Here is a 21,880-nt window from a genome sequence, read left to right on the forward strand (position 1 = left end):
TGCCTCCCTCACCTTGACTTTATTACATCTCTGATGAGGATCACATATCATAGTTCTTGAAGATCCTTTTCCAACAACAAAATATACGTCACTTGGGCATGAAACCATTGGCTGGGTGGCAGAGACCTAACTAGCAGTTTATGAACCAAGGGTAACTGCACCATCTCTCCTCTACCCCAACCTAATGCATGGGTGCAATCGCCTTTCCCAACAAAAAGGATGAGAAAATCTACATTTTCAGAAGACAGACAGACAAAAAGCCAGATAGACCAAGAGGTGCTGCTCCTTATTTGACTAACATTCATCAGTAGATTTGCCGTAACTCTAGATTTTGGAGCCCTCTAAATTTAGGTGCACTGGGGCTGGAATCAACTCAACTGCGTTGCTGGTAGTGGGACTGGAAGTTTAAGAGGATGTGCCAGCTGGAGAGGGAACTCTGTGCTAAAGAAGAGCAGCAGAAAGAGCCAGGGCATTGGGGTGACAGGAACAGCAGGAGGAGAAACTGAACTAACCTGTCTGGACAGAGAGGACCATGGGAGGCTGAGGGTCTGGAGTGGAAAAATCTCATGAAAGCCAACAAATCACCCATGTTCCTGCTATCTGCACCACTATCTGCACCACTTGGTGGTGATGACCCACAAGCCCCTTTGATGTCCCCTTGCCCATGGAAGTGCCAGAGACAGACACACATTTTAAGACAAACTTTAGGAGACTAGAGACAAAAAGAAGAGATTGTGGTCTAAATTAACAGTTAGCATAAAAATAAACACAGATTGTGTGGATTCAATTTGTATTAGTGCATGCAGTAAATTTCTCCCATGATAATTTTGATGATCCTCTAATAGAAAAGAAATTCATTTTGGTGGCTGAGGACAACTGTGTACATATGCCTTCTTGTTCATTGGACTATCATCTATGTGGAAGCCAGTAGACCCTCCTGCCTCACAAGCTTCCCATCCCACAACTAAATTCCAGTGAAAGCTGTCAAACTAACTCCTGCCAAAGAGCTTTTGCACATATGCAAGTGCATGCAGCCAGGGAAGCCACACAGTGATTGATGGAAATGGGCGTTGTTGTTTAGTTGTTAAGTCATGTCCGACTCTTCATGACCCCATGGACCAAAACGCACCAGGCCCTCCTGTCTTCCACTGGTCAAATTCATGCAGGTAGCTTTGATGACACTATCCAGCCATCTTGTCCTCTGTCGCCCCTTCTCCTCTTGCCATCACACTTTCCCAACATCAGGGTCTTTTCCAGTGTGTCTTCTCTTCTCATGAGATGGACAAAGCTTCAGGATCTGTCCTTCCAGTGAGCACTCAGGGTTTGATTTCCTTCAAAATCGCTAGGTTTGATCTCCTTGCAGTCCAGGTGACTCTCAAGAGTCTCCTCCGGCACCACAATTCAAAAGCATCAATTCTTCAGCGGTCAGCCTTCTTTATGATCCAGCTCTCACTTCCATACATCACTACAGGGAAAACCATAGCTTTGACTATGCGGACCTTTGTTGGCAAGGTGATGTCTCTGCTTTTTAAAATGCTGTCGAGGTTTGTCATCACTTTCCTCCCAAGAAGTAGGCATTTTTTAATTTCGTGGCTGCTGCCACCGTCTGCAGTGATCATGGAGCCCAAGGAAGTAAAGTCTGTCACTGCCTCCATATCTTCCCCTTTTATTTGCCAGGAGGTGATGGGACCAGTGGCCATGGTCTGAGTGGTTTTTTTTTATGTTGAGCTTCAGACCATTTTTGGTGCTCTCCTCTTTCACCTTCATTAAGAGGTTCTTTAATTCCTCCTCACTTTCTGCCATCAGAGTGGTATCATCTGCGTATCGGAGGTTGTTGATATTTCTTCTGGCAATCTTAATTCTGGCTTGGGATTCCTCCAGTCCTGCCTTTCGCATGATGTATTCTGCATGTAAGTTAATTAAGCAAGGAGATAATATACAGCCTTGTCGTACTCCTTTCCCAATTTTGAACCAATTAGTTGGTCCATATCCTGTTCTAACTGTTGCTTCCTGTCCCACATATAGGTTTCTCAGGAGATTAATAAGGTGGTCAGGCACTCCCATTTCTTTAAGGACTTGCCATAGTTTGCTGTGGTCCACACAGTCAAAGGCTTTTGTGTAGTCAATGAAGCACAAGTAGATGTTTTTCTGGAACTCTCTGGCTTTCTCCATAATCCAGCGTATGTTAGCAATTTGGTCTCTAGTTCCTCTTTCCCTTCAAAATCCAGATGTACTTCTGGGAATTCTCGGTCCACATATTGCTGAAGCCTACCTTGTAGGATTTTGAGCATAACCTTGCTAGCATATGAAATGAGTGCAATTGTATGGTAGCTGGAGCATTCTTTGGCACTGCCCTTCTTTGGGATTGGGATGTAGGCTGATCTTTTCCAATCCTCTGGCCACTGTTGGGTTTTCCAAACTTGCTGGCATATTGAGTGTAGCACCTTAACAGCATCATCTTTTAAGATTTTAAATAGCTCAACTAAAGGGCCCTGAGAGCTAGGCAGGAAAATGGAAGCCTCTGCCATGGGGAAAGAAAACTTTTGGAAAGGGTAAGATAAATTATGTCATTAGCTCCACCTGTTTTCCTCAGGTGGATGAAACATGGTATTTTCTAATATTTGCAGATAGGGCTTAGAGGTGAAGAGCTTATAAGCATCTGCTGCAGAGATACAATATATCTACCACAATCCTTCAATAATGTGACATTTAGAAGGTTGGGGAAAGATGCTAAACCTGCATTGCTCCAAGTGCAAAGCCTAGTTTTCTCAAAAAACATTCTTCTGAAAGATGTTTTGAAAGTTTTCTTTTCTTTAACTCCTCTGGAGACAGAAGGACAATTTGCATGATCATTTCTCAAATATCTCCATCATTTGGAAAATGGTTACCTGTTTGTATGGAGGAGGTGACACTGCTAAAATCACTTCTTAAATTTCTCATTTACCTTGAAAGCCCTATTAAGGTTGGCATATATTAATGGAATTATAGACAAATAGAGTTCGAAGGGGCCTATAACACTATCAAGGCTAATCTCCTGTTCAGTGAAGGAATCCAAATCAAAATATATCTGATAGATGGCTTTCTAACTTCCTGTTGAATACCTGCAGTGTTGGAAAACAAACCACCTCCGCAGGTAATTGGTTCAACTGTTCCACTGCTCTACTGGTTAGGAGTTTTTCCTGATATACAACAGAAATTTGGCTTCCTGTAACTTGAGCTATTATTATGTGTTCTGCACTCTGGAATGATGGAGAACAGATCCTATCCCTCCTCTGCATGACAACCTTTTAAATACTGGAAGAGTGGTAACATATCTCCTCTCAATCTTCTCTTCTCAAGGCTGAACATGCCCCTGTCTTTCAGTCTTTCCTCATAGGGCTTGGTGTTCAGTCCCTTGCTGTACTTGTTGGCCTCCACTGAACTTGTTCCAATTTCTCTGCATCCTTTTTAAAATGCAGTGCTCAGAATTGTATACAACACTCAAGATGAGGCCCAACCATTGCCAAATAGAGGAGAAATACTACTTCACAGGATTTAGAGACTATATTTCTGTTAGTGTAGCTTAAAATAGCATTTGTCTTTTTTGCAGCCACATCACACTGTTGGCTCATATTCATCATACAACAATTCCAAGAACTTTCTTCCATGCAGTATTGCTGAGCCAAGTATTCCCCATCTTGTATCTCTGCAATTTGGAAATTACTTCTGGCAGCACATTGCACACAAAGGTCACCACCACCATGTCCCAGAATGTCATGAGGGTACTGTAAAGGAAGAAAGATAGTGATCAGGATGCCAAGACATTTGCAGTGTCAGTGGAAAAAAACCCCAAACATCCTTGGTTAGGGGGCAGGGAACAAAGCAGTGCTGAGAAATTATTCTCTAATTGTTCCCAAATTGGTCTTCTAGAAATACTAATGAAGAATGTCCAAATATCATTTTTGCAGTTTGTGCATAGTTTGTATCACAAGTCAGTAGACTGAAGATGCCCGGGTTTCAAATCTCCATTTTGCCTCCTAAGAGAGAGGTCAGCCAACGTCACCTGGGCCAGATGTAGCTGATAGGGTTATATGCACCACCACTTGTGTGGTCTTGGGGAAGCCATGTGGTCCCAGAGCACCACCAGAAGAAAGGAATGATAAACTATTTCTGAGTCAATCCTGATTTATGATGATCCCCCAGGATTATGGTGATCCTCCCGGGTTTTCCAGGGCTAAACTACTAAGAAGTTGTTTATCTCTGAAAATCTCTGGAAAAATAACCATAACTCAGGATTGACTTGTAATTTGTATCTGCCAGCTTCCCTACTGTGGCACCATCAAGATGGTTGGAAGTGCAATGACAAATATGACAGATTGTGACAACATAGAGAAGGAAACAGAAGACTAAAGATAATTCCTACCTGAGCAGAATGCAGCTGGGTAGAAAACGTTTTTGCAACTGAATCAGTTGAATATTTTGTTATTGTACTTCCAACTGTGTTTGAACAGATTAAACAAATCCTGACTAATTCATAGAATTATTCAAAGAATTCAGATGACTTATAACCCTCTTAAGTTTTACCATTGCTATTTCTGTAATTTTTTTTCTTTCTACAAAATAAATCCATTAAGTAGAAAAAGATGGAATCATAGAATCATAGAAAAGTGAAGTTGGAAGGGGCCTACAAGGCCATCAAGTCTAACCCCCTGCTCAATGCAGGAATACAATCACAGCATATCTGCCAGGTGATTATCCAAGTTTTTCTTGAATGCCTACAGTGTTGGAGCACTCACCAACTCCTGAGGTAACTGGTTCCACTGTTGTACTGCTCTAACAGTTAGGAAGTTTTTCCTGATACTTGAGCCCATTGATGAGCCCATTGTTGTGTGTCCTGCACTCTGGGATGATCGAGAACAAATCTTGCCCCTCGTCTGTAGGACAGCCTTTCAAATATTTGAAAAGTGCTATAATATCACCTCTCAGTCTTCTTTTCTCAAAGCTAAACATGCCCAATTCTTTCAGCCTTTCCTCATAAGGCTTGGTTTCCAGCTGTCAGATCATCCTTGTTGCCCTCCTCTGAACTTGTTCCAATTTGTTAGCATCCTTTTTGAAGTGTGGTGTCCAACACTGGACACAATACTCAAGGTGAGGCCTAACCAGTGCTGAATAGAGGAGAACTAGCACCTCATGGGATTTGGAAACTATACTTCTATTAATGCAGCCTAAAATAGCATTTTCTTTTTTTGTAGCCACATCACACTGTTGGCTCATATTTAGTTTGTGATCTACAACAATTCCAAGATCCTTCTTGCTCGTAGTTTTGTTGAGCCAGGTATCCTCCATCTTGTAACTGTGCAATTGGTTTCTTTTTCTGAGGTGCAGGACTTTGCACTTATCCCTTTTAAATTTTATTCTGTTGCTTTCAGCCCGGTGCTCCATCCTATGAAGGTCATTTTGAATTTTGTTTCTGTCTTCTAGGGTATTAGCTATTCTGCCCAATTTGTTATCATCTGCAAATTTAACAAGCATTCCCTGCACTCCCCCATCCAAGTCATTAATAAAAATGTTGAAGAGCACCGGGCCCAGGACTGAGCCTTGGGGTACCCGAGTAATTGTTACCTCCTTCCAGTTAGAGAAGGACCCATTAATCATCACCCTCTGGGTACAATTATGTAGCCATTTGTGTATCCACCGGACACTTGATCTATCCAGCCCACACCTAGTTAGCTTGAGGCACTATGACAAAAGCTTTGCTGAAGCCACGTTATACTATGTTTACAGCATTCCCTCTGTCTATCAGGGAGGTGACCTGATCAAAACATGAGATCAAATTAGTTTGGCAGGATTTGTTCTTGACAAATCCGTGTTGGCTTCTAGTTATTACTGCATTGTTTTCTAGGTGCTTGCACATTGACCGCTTTACAATCTGTTCCAGAATTTTGCCTGGGATTGATGTCAGGCTGATTGGCCTGTAGTTCCCAGCTTCTTCTTCTTTGCCCTTTTTGAAGACAGGGACAACATTAGCCCTCCTTCAAGTCCTCTGACATCTCCCCTGTTTCCCATGATTTCAAGAAAATAATGGATAGCAGGTTCTGAGAGTTCTTCAGCCAGTTCCTTCAGTACTCTTGAATGCAGTTCATCTGGCCCTGGATTTGAACTCGTTCAAGGTGGTAAGGCATTCCTTGACTATTTGTTTATCAATCTCCAGCTGCAATCCTGCCCCCCCCTTGAGCTTCTAATTTGTTTGGAAGTTTGTAGTCTGTCTTATGGGAAAAGATGGAACTACTGTAAAACAGGAATTGAGCACCTCTGCCTTTCTTTGTCCTCTGTTATCATTTTTCCATCTCCATGAATTGCTGCCCAATGATTTTTTACAGGTCCTCTATCTGAAAATATTCCATGTAGACAAGTATTAGCTATTTCACTGAGTGGGGGGTCTCATTCCTAAAATCTGGCTTCTATGCACTGTGCTTTGAAGAGACAGCTTAATTTATACATTTTCCTGTTTCCAATCTATCCTACATTAACTGGTATCCTACATATAAACACCATGGTGGCAAAAATATAGCCTAAAATTTAGGAGCTTGTTGTTGTTTAGTCGTTTAGTCGTGTCCGACTCTTCGTGACCCCATGGACCAGAGCACGCCAGGCCCTCCTATCTTCCACTGCCTCCCGGAGGTCTGTCAATTTCATGTTGGTTGCTTTGCAGACACTGTCCAGCCATCTCATCCTCGGTAGTCCCCTTCTCCTCTTGCCGTCACACTTTCCTAACATCAAGGTCTTTTCTAAGGAGTCTTCTCTTCTCATCAGATGGCCAAAGTACTGGAGCCACAGCTTCAGGATCTGTCCTTCCAGTGAGCACTCAGGGTTGATTTCCTTTAGAATTGATAGGTTTGTTCTCCTTGCAGTCCAGGGGACTCTCAAGAGCCTCCTCCAGCACCACAATTCAAAGGCATCAATTCTTCGGCGGTCTGCTTTCTTTATGGTCCAGCTCTCACATCCATACATCACAACAAGGGAAACCATAGCTTTGACTATGCGGACTTTTGTTGGCAAGGTGATGTCTCTGCTTTTTAAGATGCTGTCAAGGTTTGTCATCGCTTTCCTCCCCAGAAGCAGGCGTCTTTTAATTTCGTGGCTGCTGTCTCCATCTGCAGTGATCATGGAGCCCAAGAAAGTAAAATCTGTCACTGCCTCCATATCTTCCCCTTCTATTTGCAAGGAGGTGATGGGACCAGTGGCCATTATCTTAGTTTTTTTGATGTTGAGTTTCAGGATGTGTTTTGCACTCTCCTCTTTCACCCTCATTACAAGGTTCTTTAATTCCTCCTCACTTTCTGCCATCAGAGTGGTATCATCTGCATATCTGAGATTGTTGATATTCCTTCCGGCAATCTTAATTCTGGCTTGGGATTCCTCCTGTCCAGCCTTCCGCATGATGTATTCTGCATATACATCATGGTGGCAAAAATATAGCCTAAAATTTAGGAGCTAGAAACAATGTATCAGATCTTCGGGCATTCCAGGTATCCTAAATAGTAATTGTGTGCCATGAACTCAATTATTGTGACCCTTTCCAGAGATCCCTAGGTAGAGAGTAGTACTCAAGATCTGGTTCACATCTTCTTCTGGGTCAATTCTGGGACTGTGCAGCTTGCCCAAGGCTTGACCTGTGTGGTTTCAGAGTGGAGAATCAAATTTTCAACTTCTGGCTCCCCAGTCAGATACAGTATTTAAATCCCCAGTGGGGACCATGTATCCTAGCTGTGCTTGAATTATGGAACTCACAGCTGCCGTATTACCACAGTGACTTAGAGCTAAGAAAGGCTCCATATGCTGGCACCATAGTGAGGTGGGAAACATATTCTGCACATGTTCGACTCCTCTCTTTTCAACCAGCATGCAGGGAGAAAAGCTAACGATGTTGCAGTTTCTCTGCTTGACATATAATGGTCATGCTCGCTTCTGGCACGGCAAACCTGTAGGCCGGCTTTCTCCCTTCATCGACCCAGAGTCACTGACGCCGCCCAAGCCAGCCGCTGCCTCTTTCCTCGGAGTTGTATGGAGGCGAGAGGCCGCCAGAGGCCGCACACGAGCAGAGAGGGCGGCCGACGTCGCCGCGGTGCTGGCGGAAGTGTGGCGCGCGTACATTTTGTGTCGACTGGAGGAGACGAGCGAAGGAGGCGGGCGGGAGGGTGTCGGAGGCGACGTGGACGACCGGGTGGGAGCTCGCCCGCCCGCCCGCGCGCCCGCCATGGAGACGTGGACCATGAACCTGCCGCGGGGCCCCGAAAACCTGTGCTTCGACAAGAACGAGTTCATGAAGGTGAGGAGGCCAGCGAGCAGGAAGGCGTCCGCGGGGGTGTCTAAATACCCGCGGCTGCCTGGGCCGAAGGCGCCCCTGGAGGAGGAGGCTCAGCAGGCAGCAGACACGGAGAGAAACCGGGGACCGGAGGGGGGCGCGGGGGAGCGAGGAAGGCAATTGGGGGAGAGATACGAGGTGTGTGTTGAGGCGACTGTCCTGGGGTGACTTACGGGCCTAGCAGCCCCCATGCGTACTGGTTAAACTAACTCTGGTCCCTCCTGATCCCCCCCCCCAAATCCCAAAAGCAAAACAGCTCCGGTCTTGCAAAGGATCAGGTTGTCAGGCAAGAATATGATGCATGTTGTCATTTCTCTGCAGGAGCGGTGGGTGTGAAAAAGCCTTCTTTCAGTATATAGACATTTGCACTTTTTATTACCGTCAGTTCCCACATTACCAATTTCATTTAGGGGGATCTGCTTTTTCTAATGAAATCAGATAGAACATGAATGCGTCCAAATTGTTGTCTGTACATATTGTAAGCTGCACCAAGGTGAAAGTTTGTCAAGGTACAATGTGGATGCAAGGAACAAAGTATCTTCTCTATGGAGCTGACATTCCTGTGGGCTGGGTGTGTATGATGCAAAACATCGGTACTTGTAGCTTACCTGTCCGCTGTTCCATGTTTCACATGCTGCAGGACTATCTGTTGTACTTGGAAGTAGGATTTTATAATCACACTACCATGTGTTGAACTTTGAAATTCTGGAGACCTACAGTGTTCTTGTCACTGTTCTTGTTCTTCATAACGTGTAATAATAAAAAGTGGTTTAAGTGGATATGAATTTTATTTATTTAATTTCTATGGCACTCTATTAGTGCAATTCAGGCTTCTGGGCAATTCACAATATAACAAAATAAACAGACATATAACAATAAACATATAAATGAACAGTGAAAGGAGTTTAAACAGTTGAAAAATTAAAAGCCAATGGCACCAAAACCACATTATTAATTTAATTGTAATTACATAATTTTAAAAAAAGTAGGGACTAGGGAACTCCTAGTTCTTAGCACACTCCTTCAGCTGCTGCCATTACTGTATGTCCCATCACAGTTATAACACAATAACTACTCCCTAATTCAATAGGACCCTGGAAGTGTGATTTGCCATTGATTATGCCCCTATGATTTTCTTCCATCGTGGTTGTACTGAAGAACTGCAATACAGAGTGAACCACATAAGATTCTTGTATACCAAAGTTCCTGCGAAAATTAATAGTAGAGATGGGATATTCACATTTGTCTCCCAGGGGAGACGAATATGACTATTGCCACTACAGATGACCAGGCCCTTTCAACCCTTCCCCCAGAACCAAACTGGACCATTATCTGCAGGATATGGCTTTAAAGTGGCTTCTGGATTTGAAATAGCAAACAGTTACATCCAGTTTTAGAGCAGACAACATTGAAACCAAAGGGAATTGCATGAGCAGACAACACCATACATTTCAACTGGCCTCTTGCAGTCATGGCTAGAACTGGATTTAATTCAAAGATATGATGAAAAAAATGGTCCTTCCTATGCCTGCCGCCTATGTTTCCTATAACTCGAGATGTTGAAGACTCACTGGAACGTTCTGCATGTTGGTGCCCATCATACAATCTTTTCAGTGAAAAAAACATTGTTTTAAACCATGGCATGGAAAGTCGTGTAAAACCATATTAAGTATGCAGAATATTCACAGCTGCTCAAGCAGAAAATTTCTTGCCAGTTTCAGCATTGCCCCATCAAATGAAAATAAGATTTACTGTTAGATACTATTAGAGAAATACATGCTAGAAATTAGAGATGGGATATTGGTATTCATCTCCTGGGGGACATGAATACAAATATCAGGACCAGAGGTGTCCTGGCCTTTTCGACCCTCCCCAGTGAGTCTTCAGCAGCTTATTGTATCTTTGAATTAAATCTAATTCTAGCCATGATTGCAACAGTCAGTTTACAATAATGGGTCTTACCTTTAATTTATTCCTGGCTGGAATCTTGCTGATACTTTGTATGAGGTTAGTGTAACTTGCTAGAGCTAATTGTAGCTAATCAGTGAGGTGCCAGGCCACACCTTAGTTTTGTAATCAGGTCGTAGCACCTTTCTAAGTTAGATGAAATTAGCTACAGCACATTAAGCAGACCTTATATGAACACCAGTAAGATTCTGGCAACAGTCTTTCCCACTTCAGCTTTCCTGCTGTCTCTGACATTCTTTTCTTTGCTCTACTTCTCTCTCTCTCAGGCTTTTTCAAAAAGAAAAATTAAAGAAGAATGATATGGGCAATGTGGTGTGACTAACTCAGGTTAATCCACACTCTAGTTTTGATCCAAGCCAGTAACAGAAGAATGATCTTATGCAGGAAATTGCCTTAGGCAAGAAGTAGATGTCAGAGCTGCTACCAGACTTGTTTTCTGAGAAGTGAGGAGCCCAACATTTTGTCTTCATTTCACCAAGCATTGCTAGATGTTCCTAGCCAGTGATGCATTGACCTGCACTCTCCAGCTTGAGACTGAGGTTAATCGCAGGTCTCTTAGCGGAAAACATTCAGCCTAATTTCTGGACTTCCATACTTCTCCCCACCCATCCCCAGTTTGTTTGTTTGTTTTGCTTACAGCCTGATGAAGGGTTCTGGAGAATTCAAAGTTTGCACATTGTAGCTGGTCCCAGTAAAAGTATTGGCTTCTTATGGATCTTCTTTGTTGGTCAGATGCTTAACTGACACATTTTGTTGTTGGTTCCTTCAGAAATGCTCTTCTGGTTCTACAACCTGATACTTTCCAGAGGCACTTAAATCCTACAATCTGATTCCTGTTTCGGGATGGTGGGGTTTGTAATCCAAGATGTATGGAATTCACCAGGCTAAGGAAATTGCCATATAGCGTTTATCTAACAACCAGTATTGTTAGCTGTGTTTTGCCACTGGTCCATTGTATCTCTTCTCTCATATTCCACTCACCTTCACCACCATGTAGGTTTTTCACTTATATTTAAATGCTGTGGGGATTGTTCAAGAGATAGTCAGATAAAATGTGAGAAAATCCTGTCAGAATGTCCTTTAAAATGCCTTTAGAAACAAATTTTTAAAGTGGCTAGAATAGTTACTCATTTTTATATGCACAAAATATAAATTTAAACATCAGTTAGCTGCTTGGTATACATTTACACATTGCGAACATATAATTTAAGTAACATTCTTGAAGAATTAGAATACCATGTATCACTGAACTTAATTGATAGCGAAGTAGAGGAACAGAGGATTGAAACCAAAGACATTATCTGGGAAGAATGCAAAAAACCTAAAAGAATATAAAATCCTTAATGGATGATTGATGAAAAATTGTTACTGGCATATGAGAAGTCAAAGCAAATGGTAACAGAAACAGAGTCAAAATCCTAAATGGAATTTTACAGTGACATGTATAGAGACCAAGAGAGCTTTAATAATAGTCAAGGCAAAAAGCAGTAAGGAACAATAAAAAAGAAAGAAAGAAAACTAGGGTATGTCTCTAGTGTTAGGCATCCTTCAGTCTCGAAAGACTATGGTAACATGGAGGACTTGGAACAGCGTCTAGTGTGGCTGAGGAGGCCGATTCAAGAGTGACAATCCCACACTGAAGACAAATACAATCTGTCCCCTGTCCAGATCCCTGATTTTGCTGCTTTTGTGACTTCCTCTTTGCCTCAGCCTGCTGGACAAGGGTCTCTTCAAATTGGGAGAGGCCGTGATGCAACGCCTGTCTCCAGGCTGAACGCTGAGATGAGGGTTTCCCATCTGTTGAGGTCTATTCCTAAGGCCTTCAGATCCCGCTTGCAGATGTCCTTGTATCGCAGCTGTCGTCTCCCTCTGCGGCGATTTCCCTGCACTAATTCTCCATACAGGAGATCCTTTGGAATCCGACCGTCAGCCATTCTCACGATATGCCCAAGCCAACTTAGACGTCGCCGTTTCAGTAATGTAGATATGCTAAAAATTCCAGTTCATTCTAGGACTACTCTATTTGGAACTTTGTCATGCCAGGTGATACCAAAAATCTGTCAGAAGCAACGCATATGGAATGTGTTTAGCTTCCTCTCCTGCCGTGCACAATGGGTCCAGGACTCACTGCAGTACAGGAGTGTGCTCAGGCCACAGGCTCTATAGACCTGGATCTTCGTCAGCTTCTTATTGAGCCATACTCTCTTTATGAGTCTAGAGAACATGGTAGCTGCTTTACCAATGCGTTTATCCAGCTTGACATCTAGAGAGAGTGTGTCAGAGATCGTTGAGCCAAGGTACACAAAGTCATGAACAGCTTCCAATTCTTGCGTGGAGATGGTAAGAGAGGGATGTGAGTCCACGCCCTGGCCCATGACTTGTGTTTTCTTCAGGCTGATTGTTAGTCCAAAGTCTTGGCAGGCCTTGCTAAAACGATTCATGAGTTGTTGGAGGTCTTCAGCAGAGTGGGCAACAATGGCTGCATCATCTGCGAAGAGGAAGTCCCGCATGCATTTCAGTTGGACTTTGGTCCTTTCTCTCAGTCTAGAGAGATTGAAGAGCTTTCCGTCTGATCTAGTCCGGAGATAGACACCCTCGGTTGCAGTTCCAAAGGCATGCTTCAGCATGACAGCAAAAAAGATCCCAAAAAGTGTTGGTGTGAGGACACAGCCCTGTTTCACTACGCTTCGGATGTCAAAGGGATCTGATGTTGAGCCATCAAAAACTACAGTACCTTTCATTCCCTTATGGAAGGACCTGATGATGTTAAGGAGACGAGGTGGACATCCAATCTTGGGAAGTATTTTAAAAAGGCCATCCCTGCTAACCAAATCAAAAGTCTTTGTGAGATCTATGAAGGGCACAAAGAGTGGCTGTTGTTGTTACCGGCATTTCTCCTGCAACTGTCTGAGGGAGAATACCATGTCAGTGGTGGATCTATTAGCTCAAAATCCACACTGTGATTCTGGATGGACTCTGTCTGCAAGCACCTGGAGCCTCTTCAGCACAACACGGGCAAACAGCTTCCCTACAATGCTAAGAAGAGAGATGCCACAGTAGTTATTGCAGTCACACCTGTCTCCTTTGTTCTTGTACAATGTCACGATGTTTGCATCCTTCATGTCCTGTGGTACTCCACCTTCCCTCCAGCAGAGACAAAAGACTTCATACAGTTCAGTGGTGATGATCTCCTTACAGCACTTCAGCACTTCAACAGGGATGTCTCTAGTAAGATCCAAGAAATCAAACAAAAACTTAAGCCAAGATTAAGGATGCTGAAAATTCAGTAGGAGAATACAGTATATTATCTGACCAGGATAAAGTAAAGTGAAGAGGGAAACAACATACTGAAGAACTATCAAGAAGTGATGCAGGAATTGTTGATTTATTCAGAAAGAATAATTTGATGAAGTACCTGCCATTTTAGAGAGTGGAGTGAAAACTGTTTTCACTTGAATGAAATAAATGACTAGGAGTAGATGATATACAAGTAGGACTATTTCAAGCCAGAGAGTCTGAATCTGTTGACTTCCTAACAAGAGTATGCCACCAGCTATAGAAACCAAAGCAGTGGCCTGCAGACTCAAAATATTCAAAGTACTGTATGTTCCAATGCCAAAGAAAGAGGACATTTGAAATTGCAGTAACTATAGGACCATTACATTGATCTTGCGCGCGAGCAAAATGATACTCAATATTTTACTAAAAAGAATTTTACAGTAGGAGATCCGTATCCACTGGGGATGTGTTCTAAGCTCCCTCTCCATGGATGCTGAAAAACGTGGATTAGAGCAAACACTGTTTTAATAACGAACTCTATACATAGCATGGTCTCTGACTAATGGACAGTTATGGTAATGACATCATGAAAATATATTTCTCTAGTAAATGCTATAGATCAGGGGCCCCTGTTCCACGGACCAATCCTGGTCCATGACCTTGCCAGGACCGGGCCACGGAGACAAATTTCCTGCCCCCCCCGCACATGTGCATAGACATGCAGGCCCCTCCCACACAAGCACAGCCCCTCCCATGCATGCATGGACGCATACATGGCCCCTCCTACACATGCACAAACGCCTGACCGCTAAACTGTTGCATGGAGGCAAAAAGGTTGGGGACCGCTGCTCATCTTTACAAATATACTTTTTCTAGAATTTTTGTTTTTAATATTTTCAGACTGTGGATAAGTGAGTCAGTGGATAGTGATCCCATGGATAAGGGGGTCTTACTGTACCGGAGAAATACCTCATGTGGGTTCTGAAAAGAAAGAGCATTGCATTCCAAATATATATCGGCTACTGTAGAAAACCTTGCTTTCATTAGAAAACCAGTTTGTGCTTTATAGATTACAGTCAAGCTGTTGACTGTGTAGATCAGGAAATGTTGATCAGTCTAAAACAAATGGATGTGCCACAGCTTTTGATTGTCTTACTTCATAGGCTATACTGGGAGAAAAGGCAACTACAGTGGTGCCCCGCATAGCGACGTTAATCCGTTCCAGGATTAACGTCGCTATCCGGATTCTTCGCTATGCGGGGGGGGGGAACCCATAGGAATGCATTAAACTCCGTTTAATGCATTCCTATTGGGGAAAAACTCACCGGTAAGCGAAGAATCCCCCATCCAGATGCCATTTTCACCGCCTCAGTAAGCAAGGCGTGAAAACGCTGCGGGCGGCCATTTTCCCCCAGCTGGGCAGTGCTGGCTTCCGAGCGCCTGTGGTGGACGCTTCCCTGGAGCAACCTGCTTCAGAGCAACCTCTGGGGAAGCGTCCACCACGGGCGCTCCAACCTTCTCCCCCCAGCCGGGCGGTGCTGGCTTCCGAGCACCCGTGGTGGACGCTTCTCCGGAGGTTGCTCTGAAACAGGCTTCAGGGCAACCTCCGGGGAAGCGTCCACCACGGGCGCTCCGAACCTTCTCCCCCCAACTGGGCAGCGGAGGCTTCGGAGCGACCACCAGGGAAGCCTCCACCGCCGTCGCTCGGAAGCGCCCGCCGGTCAGCTGGAGGGAAATGGGGCCTATGGGGAAAAATCGCAAAGCAATTTTTCCCCATAGGAAACATCACAATGCAATCGCTTTTGTGATCGCAAAATCTGCATCGCTATGCAGATTTGTCGTTAAACGGGGCACTTGTTATACGAGGCACCACTGTATTAGGGGAGGACATGCAATAACAAAATGATTTCTAATTAGCAAAGGTGTCAAAGAAGTGTGCATTTAATATCCCTACCTTTTCAATTTATATGTCAAACATATCATATGGAAAGCTGTATTAGATGTACAGTGGGGTCTCGACTTACGAACTTAATCCGTATTGGATGGTGGTTTGTAGGTTGAAAAGTTTGTAGGTCGAATCTGCATTTCCCATAGGAATGCATTGAAAACCATTTAATTCGTATCGTATCTGCTCTTTTCCGTCCATAGAAACTAATGGGAAGCTGCTATTCCGCCTTCTACCACTAGAGGGGGATATTTTTCTTTTCTTTTTTCCTTAGGTCAAGAAAAGTTCAGGAAAGGAAGGGGGAGGCAGGGAACAGTTTTAAAAGCACTTTTGAAATCTTTTTTTTTTCAACGAAGCCAATTTTAAAGCATGTTTTAAAGCATGTTGTGCTGATTTTTTCAGCACAAAGACACACAGGCAGGAGTCTGGAACTCACACCTCAACCTCTTTAGGTGCTGAGCATGCCTCCGGAAGCCTCTTCAGAGCCAGCCGATCAGCTGTTAGGTGGGGAGAGGAGGGGGCAGGAGTAGAGAAAAGCACAAAATGGCTGCCAGGCTCCCTTCTGGGTGTCGGCTTTTATCTCTTTGTTGCTATTTTTCCTGCAGTTCGGGGGCTACCAAGGCCTGGTAAGTGACTTTCTTTTATTTATTTTTAAGTTTCTGACCCTTTTTTCCCTTCCAGAAGCCTCTAAGGGGAGGGAGGGGGCACTTTTTTTCCTGTTCGTAACTCGAGGGTGGGTTCGTAAGTTGAATTGTTCGCAAGTAGCGTCGTTCATAAATGGAGACCCCGCTGTAAATGGAAAGAGAAGGGAAAATCAGAGGAAGAAACCAATAATTTCAGATATGGAAATGATAACACATTGCTGGCAGAAAACAACAATCACTTGAAACAACTACTGATTAAAGTTACAAAAGAAAGAGCAAAAGCAAAATTATGGCTGAGCATCAAGAAAACAAAAATAATGATGACATAAGAATAATGAAACATTAATGTTAACTATGAAGAAATGGAAGCAGTTAAAGATTTTCTGTACTTTGGTTCAATAGTCAATCCTAATGAGGACTGCAGCTAAGAAATCAGAAAACGTTGAGATTCGGAAGCAACTACAGAAGAATCAGTAAAGATCATATATGTAAAGAGGTGTTGCAGGAGATCAAAGCCAGTATCCTCCATACTATGGCATGTTCAATTACTATATTCAGATGTGAAAGCTAGAGAATGAAGAAAATGAGTTTATCAAGAGAAAGGTAGTCTATAAATAAGGGGGGGAAACTCATTCAACATGCAGTGTAAGAGGAGACTTTTACAGATACTAGGGACCACCATGAAGACACCTGGTTGTTAAATCAGATCAAACCTGAACTTTAATTGAAACAGAATGATGAAACTGAAGCTATTGTACTTTGGAGGTATGCATGAAGAAACAAGACTCACTGGAAAAGACAATGGCCAAAATCCTTTTTGTCTTTTCTGGTGTGCAGTGATCCATTGTGCATGAGCTTTGCCTTTTTATACCAATTGAGTGGGGGGGGGGTGTGCTATTCATTTTGCATTCACCATTATAAAATGGTGAGAGAAAACAACTCACACAGGTAAAAACACAGTAACTTATAATATTAAAATGCACGTGAACATATTTTATTAGTGAAACAACTATTGAATTAAAATATTTTTAAAAACATTAATAAGCAAAGTGGAAGTGAAGATGAGAAAGAAAGGGAGAGGGGGCATATCTACACTTCTGAAGTAGTTTATTATCATTTGTGTCTCCCTAAGGAAGCCAAATAACTGTAGTTATTTAATATAGATGGTAATAAGTCTCTGATATCATATCAGCCCACAATTCTCAGGAATGACAGACATGAAATGATTTCTAAATTTTTATGTTTCCAGTGTGTATATGCCCCGAGAGAGAGGAAGGTGGGCTTCTGGAGCTTTGAATACATATGCAGGATATGGTTAGAGATAAAATTTAGGAGAAAAGTTAAATAATTTGTGTGAGAAAAATGTATAATGGTAATAAGAAATTTGCTGCTCTAACAGAAGTCTCAAAGAGATTTCCAAAGGCCAACTTTTGCATTGTTTTAATCAGAAGAATCTGCTAGTTGTCTTTACTAATCTATAGATTACTGATTTAATTTTCTTTGTTAATGTTTAATTACAAAGGTGCTGAATTTATTAGAGCAATATCAGCTTGTCTCATGAGGGAAAATGTATCAGTGAAGTCTAATGATTTCATATTTTAAAATAAATGGACCGAAAGGAGGTGACTTGATATATTAATATTTTGAAAATTATGCTATTTTCAGGGGTGGGAATCTAGACTATTCTCAAATTTCACATGTACACTGGGTTGCATCCAGCTGTGTCTATCCAATAGTAGGATGGGTGACACTGGGAGATCTCTACTCTCCTCCCTCTTTAGGCTTACAAGTCTATTCGAGTGATTTTGGAAAACCTCTGGAGCAGATTTGTTTGATGGGGGCTTCAGGGAAGAGGTGATGAAGTAAAACCATTTTTGTTATAAATCTGTTTATATGAGGCAGTTTGGAAGTAGTAGGACTGCATGGTGAAGGTGAATACATTTTATGTTTAATCATGTTGATTATATAGTATTTGCAAGCAAGATAAATTTGAATAACTGTGAGGCTTGAGAGTAGCCCCATCTCTCCTAGCAGAAAGATAGAGAGAAACCATTCTGGAACAATTAAAACAATTGAAGATAGAGACAGAAACTGCAGAGGGTGCTAATTGGGGGTGGGGAGGAAGATATAAAAGGAGATGATAGGAAGGAACCGGGGGGGGGCGAGAAAGAGGAGGAAGCCTGTTGGGCACAGGAGGAGAAAGAAAAGAAAGAAGAAGACTTAATGGAAATAGTGCAAGAAGATCCATGGACAAGGGAGTCCCTAGGGAGTATGCAGAAAAGGAGTGGAGAATACAAGTATACAGAAAGCCACCTTATTGGGGAGAGACAGAGGAAAGGAAGCAGTGTAAAGAATGTGAAAATTGGCAACAAAGAGAAGCCCAAAGAAAGGAGCAGAGGAGATGTATGGAGAACCCTGGGAGATCCCGGGGGTCCAGTCTAGAGACGGGGACGAATATAAAAACGGATTGGCTTTGTTTTTTGTTTTTTTGTTTTTTTAGTCCCTTTGTATTCATGGGGGTCTCTGGAACCCACGAATATGAAGAGACAAATATTAACAGATTGGCTTTTTCTATAATTTGTTAATATTTGTCTCTTCATATTCGTGGGTTCCAGAGACCCCCATGAATACAAAGGGACTAATATTTACCTGTTTTTATTCATCCTTTGTATTAAAAACAAAACAAAACCCATTCTGCCTACCAGCCGCCAATCAACTGATCAGCGGCTGATAGGCAGCCATTCACCAACACAGCCTATACCCCACCCCCTTCCTCTCCCTACCTTAGCCCCCACCCCACCTCCACTGACATCCCCTTACCTTAATCGCTGCTGCCGAGGTCTTCATCTGGCCTCCCAGCCACAACATGTGAAAAGGGAGACTGGCTGCCCTTTGCAAAGATGGCAGCTGCAGCTTCCCTACCCTAAATGAAGGTGGGGGGTGGCAGCGGGGGGGCAGTGGCGGCAGGGTGAGGGTGTGTGTGTTTTTTAATCTCCCATGAATCAACGAATAACTTTGTTATTCATCGTTTCATGGGGGCAACTTTGTCCCACGAAGTGGGACGACTCTCCAAAATGGTGAGTCATCCCCATTTCTAGTTCAGACCATGGAGATAGAACAAGGGCAAGAAGGTTTGGGAGCCACAGATGGGCTGGGTTTAACTACCCTCAGCGGTGATGTTAATGGAACAGACATCTGAGGTTTCGGGCGCTGTACCTAAATGGAGTCAAGAAGTTGACGGTTCTTCACCCTTGTCTTTCAGAAAGGATTTAACATGTTACTCAAAAGTTAAAATTTATGACTTGTTGGTTAAACCAGAGATGGGAGGTGTTAATGTGAATGAAACAGATGATTTGTTAAATAATAAACATGTTTTATTGGAATACTTTGGCGTGCAGCATATTTCTTTAAGAGCAACTTAGCGTAACGAGGTAAAATATATAGGATAGGATCACAATAACACATTGCCAAAATATAATGCTAAAATCTTCAAGAGAAATTAAGTTGGGGCAAAAGTGTTGCTCTGCCAGTAGAGAAGTCTGAGGTTAGGCGGGATCTGCATGGAAGGACCTAGTATTTCTTTGGAAAACTTAATGTGTATAAATTTATTGCCAGTAATGATTTTGGGTCAGAGGCCTCCTGCATTCCCTGATAAGGCTTCAGAATCAAGCCCCTTGCTTAAGTCAGGCTGGCATAGATAGTTGGAATCAGTGGGAAGAGAAAGTAACAGAGGATGAGGCGAAGGGAAGGCCAGCCACCTGCGATGACTGCTTTAAACCAGGAGGGCTTTCAAAATAGCAGATGATCTGCCAGCTCCCTCTCCTTCCAACAATGATGATCTAGGGTTGATCTGTTTAAGCTTCCTGTGTCTTCGGAGAATCGACTTTTTTCATGTGGTATTTAAAATGAGAACAGCTCCTGACATTAGACCTGTATGTTACTTTGGCAGCTACCTGACAAAGTAACATACAGGTCAAATCAGTTCCAACTCTTGGTGACCCCCTTCAGGGGTTTTCTAGGCGTAGATGACACAGAACTGGTTTACCATTCCTAACTGTTCAGCTTACCCAAGGCTATAGAGGCTGGCTCTGCTCCTGGGATGCACAATGGGGATCGAATTCACAAACCTAATTCATTAACCTAAACATAAAATTACAGGAATTACAGTTTCTGCAATGGGCAGTCTCTGAATGTACTTTTCCCTCCATGTTTCCCATGCAGCCAGACTTTGATGTTGATCACTTTGTGTCTGAGTGCAGAAAACGTGTTCAGTTGGAGGAACTTCGAGATGATCTCGAGCTTTACTACAAACTGCTTAAAACTGCAATGATTGAACTCATAAACAAAGATTATGCAGATTTTGTTAATCTCTCTACCAATCTGGTAAGTCTTCACATTGGGTGTTTTATGTAAAGTTTGATGATCTAGTATAGTATATATACTGTATTTTAAAATATTCTATATGCACACCAAGTTTCTAACATTAAAAGTACTGTAAGCAGGGAAGCACTTGAAACTTTAAGGAGACACATATGGACTCTAGAGAGGACTTGGTAAGTGGACATACTGGTTGGGGTAGGCAAGCAGATTGCAGTGGGGGAAAGTGAGTTGATACATGCAAGTGCTGACGTGTTTTTAGACTTTGCGAGGGGGTTGTCACCAGCACCCTGGATGGGCTGCTTGAGGCCATAAGTCCTGGGCCACTAGTAAGCAGTGGGAAGGGATGACAGGCATCTGAAAGCAAGCTGGCTAATGATGGCTGCCTGCGCGGGGGAGATGGTGGGACAAAGGCCAAAATAAAAGAGAAGGACTGGGAAGGCTGAGGGGCTTCCTTCAGGGAAACAGAGGGAGAGACAGAGACTTCAGAAGAGGTGGGGATGTGGGAAGGGATGACAGAGCTTGGAATCCCAATTCTGTTCCTGAGCTGAGATGCAGACTGCTTGAGAAGAGGAGTCCTGGTCTGAAGTTCCTGAGCTCTGCCCATTGAGTAAGGGGAAGGGGCTGTGTACGAAAGACCCCAGGGACAGGACTCTAGGAGCCTGCGGTACCTCTGAATGACCTTGGTGCCAGTCTTATCCAATGGCATCCACCCTGACCCAGCCACAGTGCTGGTGGCAAAGGTGCTGGCGTGAAAGACAGAGAAGGCTCCAGGAGGAGCAGAGGAGCAAGCACCATTATCCCCCACCCTGCTTGAAGAAACTTCAGCCAGGGTCAAGATTCCACCTCGTCTCGCACTTGGCCAGACCATGGTTCTCAGGGTTCCCTGTGGCCTTAACAGGGGACTCTCTTGAAAGGACTTTTCATTGGTGGTGGTGGTGAGTTGGTGCAGGGAACTCAAACTCAACCCCACCCCCGCTATTCCTGTTCCTGTTGGTTCTGTAGTCATAATAAAGACTGTCCTTGATTTTCACAATCCAGAGCCCATGGAATTTTTGCCAGCAAACCCAGCCGCTGCCACCCCCACCAGGGGTGGGACTAGTGATGCTCACGGATTCTCGGTCAGGTTTATCTTTCTTTTTATGCATCCACAAAATGGCAGTTTCAGGAAGGTTCCCCCCCCCATATTACAACTCAGGGATTTGAATCCACATTTTTGTTTTGCTTGTTTTTTTCCTTTATCTATGACATGTCCCTTCTACTCTGTACTGTTTGAGTCTCAGTGGCTTGCTTTGTGTCATCAAGTGTCCTAACTGAATGGAG

General features: G+C 43.3%; 1 protein-coding gene across 3 annotated transcripts in view; it reads left to right on the plus strand.

Moving 5' to 3' along the window:
• The first annotated feature begins 7,985 nt into the window (after positions 1–7,985).
• COG2 (component of oligomeric golgi complex 2) overlaps positions 7,986–21,880 on the plus strand; it is a 40,002-nt gene continuing 26,107 nt past the window's right edge. The window contains exons 1-2 of one of the 3 annotated variants that reach the window (XM_072993704.2): positions 7,986–8,308; positions 20,402–20,563. In XM_072993704.2, coding sequence (XP_072849805.2) covers positions 8,237–8,308; positions 20,402–20,563 — 234 coding nt within the window. In that variant the 5' untranslated portion in view covers positions 7,986–8,236. The remainder of the gene's footprint in view (positions 8,309–20,401; positions 20,564–21,880) is intronic. The other 2 variants (XR_013540493.1, XM_020801196.3) reach the window with 2 other exon arrangements.

This window comes from Pogona vitticeps, chromosome 1 (assembly GCF_051106095.1).
Source record: "Pogona vitticeps strain Pit_001003342236 chromosome 1, PviZW2.1, whole genome shotgun sequence".
NCBI lineage: Eukaryota > Metazoa > Chordata > Lepidosauria > Squamata > Agamidae > Pogona > Pogona vitticeps.